Here is an 8,617-nt window from a genome sequence, read left to right as displayed (position 1 = left end):
TAGATGACCGATTTTGCCACTCTTTGGGAGGATCTGAAGCGGCATCCAATCACAATCTTATGTAAGCTTTTATTGTACCGGATGCTGAAAATAACATCAACAAAACAAAATCAAGGAATTACTTGCCTAAAAACAGACACAGACACACGGTACAAGGAACTCTTTATCTTAGTATGATCCGCAGAGCAGCAGAACGGATCAAAGGGCCAGGCCTATCCATTTCCCGTTATACACATAAAAGAATGCCAGCCTTAGCCTTGCCCCCGTTCTATCAGCTCACTCAAGCTCGGTATATCGATCTTATTTTCTCCCATACATTCAACGCCAACAGCTATACCTTTGGATCTAAAAATCATGCACAAAGGTAAGCACTCTTTCCCCTCTTTTTTCTCCTGAAATCTTCCCCTCGCTCCCCTTCACCCCCTCTCTTTCTCATCTTCTTAGACTTTTTCTTTAGGATCTTATGTCCTCTCCCTTCCTCTCTCTTTTTCGGTCTTCCTCTCCAAATTCTTCTCCTTCCCTTGCTGAAGAATCTCTTATCCAATCTCTATCACTCTTTTTAGATGCAGTCCTTAAATTTATCCTCCTCCATGTTGTCGCGGTCTCCACCGCTGGTGCGATTGCCGCCGCGGTGGGCTACCGCCGCAAGAAACGGCACTCGGCGACAGACAGTAGGCTGATGCCAAGGCTTGTTTTGACGGACTCCGGCCGGGTCGAGGAGCTCGAGAGTTTCTCCCACTACGTCGGTAATTATTACACTACTTGATCTCTGTCCATTAAATCCAATCTTTTGTTTTTTTTTTTAATCCCATTTCGATCCTTTTTCGAAGATAATTAATCTAGTTGCCATGCCCGATCTGACAAGAAGCTCCTTTTCACGGACTTCATCCATAAACCTTTTTTTTTTTTTTTTTTTTTTTTTAAGAAAAAGCTCCTTTCCATGTACTTCATCTATAAAGTTTTTCCTTCTTCCCTTTTCTCTCCCTTTTTCTCTTGGGTTGGGTAGTCAGCTTTTTAATACCTTTATCTCTCTTTTCAACTACTAAACTATTGTGAATTTTAATTTAATATTCTATGATGGCGATTGAATGGTCCCGACTCCCAGTTTAGAAGCTATAATTGGGATCTGTTTAAAGATTTCTTCCAAGTATATGATATATAGGTATGTCCCTGCATTAGCAATAAGTTCCAAAAAAGTACATCTCCTGCTATGTTTTTTTGCGTGACAGTCCTACAATAATGATTATACAGTGTCAAGGTGTGTGACTCATGCCCTTGAATTATTATTTGCTTCAGATTTTAGCAGGTCGGCCATGGGGCAGGTCGAACTGAACGACCCCGGCCCCGGATCCTGAACCTGAGTGTTACAATAAGGTGTAAGAATAATTTTTTATAATATTATAATAAAAAATAATTAAATAGATTAATGATAAATTTTATATATTGTTTAATGAATATATTTATAAAAAATTATCATACATAAATTAATTTTTTAATAATAATTAATATTTAAAATATATTAATTTTTAACAAAAAAGATTTTTTTTTTTTTTTTTCATTTGGCTCCGGATCTAAAAAAATATCAATATCGGCCTTGAATTTTAGATACTGTATTTTGCTGAGAAAATAATAATTTTTTTTTCTCCAACTGTAATATTGATTTGATGATGTTTTGGCAGCTAGGCAGCTGGGTTTTGGGGACGTAAATGAGTATCCTCAGATGTGCAAATTAGCATATAATTACCTGAGGAAAACCAAGGGGTGTGAAGACGACATATTCGCCTTCTTTGCTAGTGACCCAAATCCTGAAGCTGTGTATGTGAAGTTTGTAGAGGAAATGGACAAGTGTATACTAGGCTATTTTGCATTTCACTGGGATCATGCCACTCTCATGATTACTAAGGTGAGATCAGATCAATCAACAAAGAGCTGCACCATTTTTAATTTTGTTTCATCAATATTATGATGTATTATTATCTGTTGGTTATTTAATTATTTCTATAGGTTTTGACTGCTGATGGTGAACCCAAAAGGAAGCTGAAAGATATGGTCATGGAGGCTACCAGGTAAGCGTGGTATCTTCTCTGTAATTAATGACATAAATAAAGGAAAACAATTGAGATCGGTAAGGTTACCAACCAATTGTGACCTTGTATCATTGTTTGTCTAATAGGGAGCTATCTCATAGGTCGACACTGACTTTTTTAATTCTTTCCTACAAGGGAGAAAAGGAAGACCCACTTGCACTATATTTATCTAGAATATGGATACACACTTGAAGATATACCATCCAAAGAGTTCACCCCAAATACACAAAAATATACCATCCAAGACTTGAACTCATCTAAATAGCAAGATATGACCATTAGGACTGTGCCACAATTCATATTATTCTTCCTCATGAAGCTGACAAATGAATCCCAATCCTTGGGACTCATACTTCCACTCTGGTTTAATAGAGATACACCACAGTATGATAAATTAAATCATATTGACATAAATTAATAAAAAGGCTTTGAAGACGGCAAAGAGAGATTCCATAAAAAATTTATTCTTGTACTCAACTGGCACATTTGACTTTCATTACATATATTATTGCAACTGATAAATTAATTTAGTGCTAAAAGATACCTAACATATAACTGATAAATTTTGTACTATTATGATTACTTGCAGTATGTTTTCTGGCTACACTTTGACAAATTTTGCATATTTTCTTGCGATGGTATTGCTTAGCCAATTACGGGTCATGGCTTTTAAACTTTTGAGAATGCTTTAATTGGACATTTAAGTCTTTGAATTAATTAACAACTTCAATCGACAATGTTGAAGAAAATTAAATTTTCCTTAAAAAGAAATAGAATTAAGTTTGATTTTGTTCGAATTTTTTGAACATTATAATTTGTGTATGGTGCAATCATAAGACTTTGAACATGATACCGACACCACGTGCTGTGATTCTAATAAATAAGTGGCCATACCCAATATATGTGGATCATGAATGCACATGGCCTCCAATTATTTTTTTGAGGGAGGTACAACAGTGTGATCAGATCAATTCCATCTTGTTTTGCAAATTTTTCATTTATGATGAGGCTAATTTACTATTGATCAATAAGCAAATTCAATAAATTGGTTCAATGGCATGAAATGAATCAGTGCAGTACTGTTTGTCTTGTTCATTGGAACATAGGAAACAGAGGTTTGAGAGGGTAACTAGAGACCTAAAAGTTGCTAGGGTGTTCTCTACATTGGTGGAGGAGATGAAAGCCATCGGGATCGCACCATACGACGATTCCAAGTGCACCGATGTGATGATCCCTGCAGCCCACAGTGATCGGAGCCCCGTTCTACTTCTGATGGGCGGCGGCATGGGAGCCGGTAAGAGCACCGTCCTTAAGGACATACTTGAACAAGAGTAAGTCTCTTTCTCTTTTTTTTTTGTACTCTTGTTACTGCTAGATTAGCCGTTAAATGATAAGTCATCATCAGCCCATTCCATCACCGTTGGATGGGTTCGGATTATGTCTTTCGTACGAAAAAAATGATTGATCCTTTTTCGCGACTTAACCGTTGGATCATATCTGGTACGGATTGTCAAAGTGCTCTAAACTTTCTCTTTCATCTTGGTGTACAATCTTGTACAGCTATTGCGTGATCCAACAGTGCATATCCCAAAAAAAATTAAATCATTATTTCCTGCTAAAAATACAACCCAAACCCTTGCTAGAATTGCAATGCACTGAAATGGGCTCGGAGCTGATTGTAGGTAAGAAGTCAGTTCTACCCATTGTCGCTTTCCCAAATGGATTCCAGCTATGTCCCATGCAAGAAAGCTGTGCAAGGAAATCAATGCAAGGGGGATGGTGCTCACAAGTAAAGTGGAAAGTGATGTCATTTGCCAACAAGAAGCAAAGTCTTTGCATTAATATTTTTTTCTAAAGAGCAAGTGCGGCCAAGCAAGCTTCCATCTTGTTGTGGTGCATTTGTGCTCCAATTTGACTTTGAACCGCATAAGGACTGGAAGTTAGGCGTTTTATTCGCAATTAAATTCTTATAATCCTTTTTTTTTTTTTTTTGAGAAATAAAGGCAGTGGCACGTTTATTTTGGTTGCAGTGTGTTTTGGTCGAAGGCGAACGCGGTGAGGGTGGAAGCGGACGCGTTCAAAGAGACGGATGTCATCTACCGAGCTATCAGCTCCAGAGGACACCACAACGACATGCTCCAAACCGCTGAGCTGGTATATATTTAAGACTTCTTCGTCCTCATCCACTTGGTCTCTTTGGAGACATCCGATAAAACTTAGCCCTCCCCTTGCTATTAACCCCTGCTCTTGTTTTACCCCAAAAAAAGAGGAAGAAAACTGCTCTTGGACTCCTATTCTAGATATCGAAGTCGTGATTCCTCGTCAGTATTCTCCTATTACTAAACATGATGACCGATAGGACAAAGTTGGATGAAACGTAGCTTTCCGCATGAATGAAAAATAGTTAATATTAAAAATCCAGCTACGCTGATTAAATCTTAGAATATGATGTGAAGATTGATGAACAAGCTTTCTTTGACTTTTGTCTTATCTTAAAAAGGTAATAAACTATAATAAATACTATTCAGGTATGATATTGTCATTTTGGAGTTACTCGTTTTATTTTGATTTTTTTTTTTTGAAGAATCAGCCATATTTCCGGATGAATCAAAAAAATCTCTTTTTTGAAATAGATGGCGATACATTATATCTCATAGCCAATAATTACTCTCTAACTGGTTGGCACCCATATCTCAAAGCAAGAGCCCTCAGTAGGACTGGCAAAATATGATTCGATCCATCAATTCGATTCGTATTTGATCTATCATAAATAGATTTGGATTTAGGCTAAACGGGTTCGGATCATAAATGGATCGACCCATTTAACCCGTTTAATAAATGGATCGGATATGAGTTTTAGATATATGATCCATTTAATCCGTTTAATATTTAGATTGGGTTGAGTCAGATAACCTATTTAATCTATTTTTGACCCATTTAATCCGATCTGTTTAACCTGTTTAATCTATTTAAGATCCGTTTAACTTGTTTAAAACCTGTTTAATCTATTTCTGATCCATTTACTGGATCCGTTTAATCTGTTTAACCTGTTTAATCCGTTTAATCTAATTTGACCTATTTAATAAACGGGTTAAATGGATCGGATTGGATTACCTATTTAATAAATAGGTCGATTTTCGATTTTAATTTTTGACCCGTTTAATAAATAAGTCGGATTTGGATTGACCATTTTCTGACCCGATCCTTTTATGACCCGATCCGTTTATGACTGATCCGACCAGTTTGCCACCCCTAGCTCAAATCTAAGTAGCAACCAAATATTACTATAAATTCTCAAAAAAAAAAATCATACTTTGTATTTATTAATTATGAATTACCAATTATTTAAAGGCAAAATATACGTAAATTTATATGATACAAAAAAAAAAATCATTTTAGGATGCTGGGTAATTCGAGTACGAGGTCTCTGTCTCTCTGTTGCAATTTGGTTTTTTTTTTTTTGTTAAATTGTAGGAGAAATGCTGAAATTGATAAGTAGGATAGAGAATAGTGTAACAGCAGAAAACATAACGGACCTTAATAGCAGGATAACAGAAAATCATAACAGCCTATACAGAAGGAAACTGTTGCAATGTGGTTTGGGAAATGGTAGGGCGGTAGGGGCGCAAGTCCAAAATGTTTGTCTTTGTTTGGCCCACAAGTACTGCGGACCACAGCTCTGAAACCTATAGCTCTCGCGCAAAAGAAGGGTTCATCCTTCTTTGCACAGCAGTCAAAGCACTCCAGAACTTCGTTATTCATTATCTGCACAGATCTCAAAGCGACCAGCCAACAGTGGATTTGCGAAGGAACGTGAATCCTTCTTTTATGTGAAAGATACGGTCCTGACCCTGAAACCTTCTCAAAATAAGAACAGCCCAACCCAAATCCATTGGGCAATATGAACCCAATAACACTATTTTTAGTTAGCGGATCTAACGTGAAGGTGCCACAGGTGCACCAATCTTCAACAGATGCTGCCTCATCCCTCCTTGTGACCGCACTCAACGAGGGCCGGGATGTGATCATGGATGGCACGCTCTCATGGGAGCCATTCGTCGAGCAAACGATCGCCATGGCCAGGGCCGTCCACCGCCAGCGCTACCGAATGGGGGTCGGCTACAAGGTCGACGAAGATGGGACCATCACCGAGAACTACTGGGAGCCGGTAGAGGATGATGACGATGACCATGACCATGACGGCAGTCAGCCCAACAAGAGGAAGCCTTACAGGATAGAGCTGATTGGAGTTGTATGTGATGCCTATCTTGCCGTGGTGAGAGGATCAGGTAAAAATCTTACCAAGCTCAGCCCATAAGTGTAGCATCATTATCTGTGGTTGGCCGACCAATAATGCCAGATTGTTGAGGGTGCCAAACTTGGTTGTTGTTGAATGACAGGAGAGCAATAATGATAAACAGAGCGGTGAGGGTGAAGTCCCAGTTGAAGTCCCACCAGAGATTTGCCAGTGCCTTCCAAGGATACTGCGACCTTGTGGACAACGCCAAGCTCTACAGCACCAACACTCTGGGAACCCCCAAGGTCCGGCCTCCTCTTCCCATACTCTCCTTTGCATCACGTTCCAAATCAAGTAGTCAAACATTGCGAGTCCATCAAACCAATGACGGTGAATGATCATGAATGTTAGTTAAGACCGATAAAATATGATTTAATCCATCAATTCGATCTGTATTCAATGCAAATTTAGATCTGACCAGACATATTTGGATCGTAAACAAATTAATCCATTTAATCTATTAGTTAATGTTTGGACTAAGTTCAAATTTTAAATATCCGATCCATTTAATGTGTTTAACATTTGGGTTGGATTCGGCTTTCAAATTTTTGATCCGTTTAATCTGTTTAATATTTAAGTTGGATTGGATAGATAACCTATGTAACTCGTTTAACTTATTTAACCTATGTAAAATATGTTTAACATGTTGAAAATTTGCTCAACTTATTTAGATTATGTTTAAGCCGATCCGTTTAACTTATTTTACTCATTTAAATCTATTTAATCCATTAAAAATCTACTTAACATATTTAACTCGTTTAACCTAATTTGACTTGTATAAAAAATGAGTTGTGTGGATTGGATTGGGCTACCAATTAAATAAATAGATCAAGTTCAAATTTGAATGTTTGATTCATTTAATAAATAAGTCAGGTTTGGATTGATAAATTTTTGACCTAATCTAGATTGTAATCTGAACATTATCCAATCCGACTTGACTGATCAATTGCCAGCCCTAACGTTGACCAGCTAATTCCAAAACTATGACTGCTGGAGAATAGTTATAATACATTAGCTGGAGCATACATGCAAAGACTGAAAAGGAAGCAAGATAAAAGATCTAAATTGCTTAAAAGATAATTAGCTTAGAAGGATCGGAACTCCGAACCTCTAGTAATTACAATCTAATACAATGTCAATCAACCACATCATTCCACGAGTTAAGGTATTATGCCTATCGGTCATAAGATATCAATTTAAAGATAATTTTGTGTCGTTGTTGCAGCTAATAGCTAGGAAAGATGCGGGCACCGACTTGCTGGTGAACCCTCAAGAATTCGGCTGCGTGGAGAAGGTGAGCAAATTGAATGCGGAAGCTAACTCAATCCACGAGCTCTATCCCCGTGGAGACACTACATGTGGATCTCGGTCGATTTGGCATGATTTAGTGATGTCGCCGTCGAGGCAACTCATCCAGCAAGAACTCAAAGCAGCGGTTCAAATGGTCGAGGAGCACACCCCGTGATCTGGTCACCGCGAGGTCCTGGTTGGTGTAACGGTGTTGCTAAGTGTATTCAAGTCCTTTATTTACGAATACTTTCTTGTTATGTTTCTCCACTCTTTTACAAGTCGCCAGGCATGAGAGACTCGTTGCAAGCTAAACAGCAGTGCATGCCGATGGGTTGGATGATCAACGTCTATCCATGAGGATACATTTATTATTTTATACTATTTTTGTGGTCGCCAATCCTGAGATGTCGACGCGGATCACCTGGATGAACCTACGAGACAGTAGACAAAGATCAAAGCTTGTCAAATTCGCTTCGTTTGACACTCCGATGCCAGGCCAAAGAGGATTTGAGGTGGGAATGTAGAAATATGTTTGTTCGAATTCTAAAAATATACTTCAAGCAAATAAAATTGTGATTTCTTCCTTTATGCTTTGTTGTTTTCTATTAGCAGTGTCCATTGCTATTGAACAAATCCAGACAAATGAAGGACTGGTCTAATAACACCGGCCATTTATGTTATAACGATTAATTGAAGTCAGGGAGATGGTCTTCTGCTTGGAGATCAAAATTATTGATAGTTGAAAATCGTAAGCGTAATATTAGCACACGATCTCTTCATGCCTATTGATAAATTTGTTATCTAATAAACCAACTTTCACAAAAATAATCTTCTACGTGATTACATTAAGGGGGTGTTTGCTGACCCCAACGGGATTACAAATAATAATTTGAGATCCCTGATAATCCTTATCCTAGGATAATCTAATCCCCAATGGTCTAAA

General features: G+C 37.9%; 1 protein-coding gene across 3 annotated transcripts; it reads left to right on the top strand.

The window, feature by feature from the left end:
* The first annotated feature begins 205 nt into the window (after positions 1-205).
* On the top strand, positions 206-8,262 carry LOC105055991 (calmodulin calcium-dependent NAD kinase). 3 transcript variants are annotated; one of them, XM_073251990.1, is made up of 9 exons: positions 206-364; positions 564-746; positions 1,680-1,903; positions 2,005-2,066; positions 3,194-3,418; positions 4,118-4,241; positions 6,043-6,373; positions 6,484-6,629; positions 7,610-8,262. In XM_073251990.1, exons 1-9 carry the CDS (start codon positions 355-357, stop codon positions 7,847-7,849), a joined length of 1,545 nt encoding a protein of 514 aa, XP_073108091.1. In that variant the 5' UTR covers positions 206-354; the 3' UTR covers positions 7,850-8,262. The 3 variants fall into 3 exon arrangements, with proteins under 3 accessions (XP_073108091.1, XP_073108089.1, XP_073108090.1); XM_073251989.1 differs by lacking the exon at positions 206-364 and having other exon boundaries at positions 407-746; XM_073251988.1 differs by lacking the exons at positions 6,484-6,629; positions 7,610-8,262 and having other exon boundaries at positions 244-364; positions 570-746; positions 6,043-6,420.
* Positions 8,263-8,617: the final 355 nt, after the last annotated feature.

The sequence above is a fragment of the Elaeis guineensis genome, chromosome 2 (assembly GCF_000442705.2).
Source record: "Elaeis guineensis isolate ETL-2024a chromosome 2, EG11, whole genome shotgun sequence".
In the NCBI taxonomy this organism is placed as follows: Eukaryota; Viridiplantae; Streptophyta; class Magnoliopsida; order Arecales; family Arecaceae; genus Elaeis; species Elaeis guineensis.
This window is presented reverse-complemented; position numbering and strand designations above follow the sequence as displayed.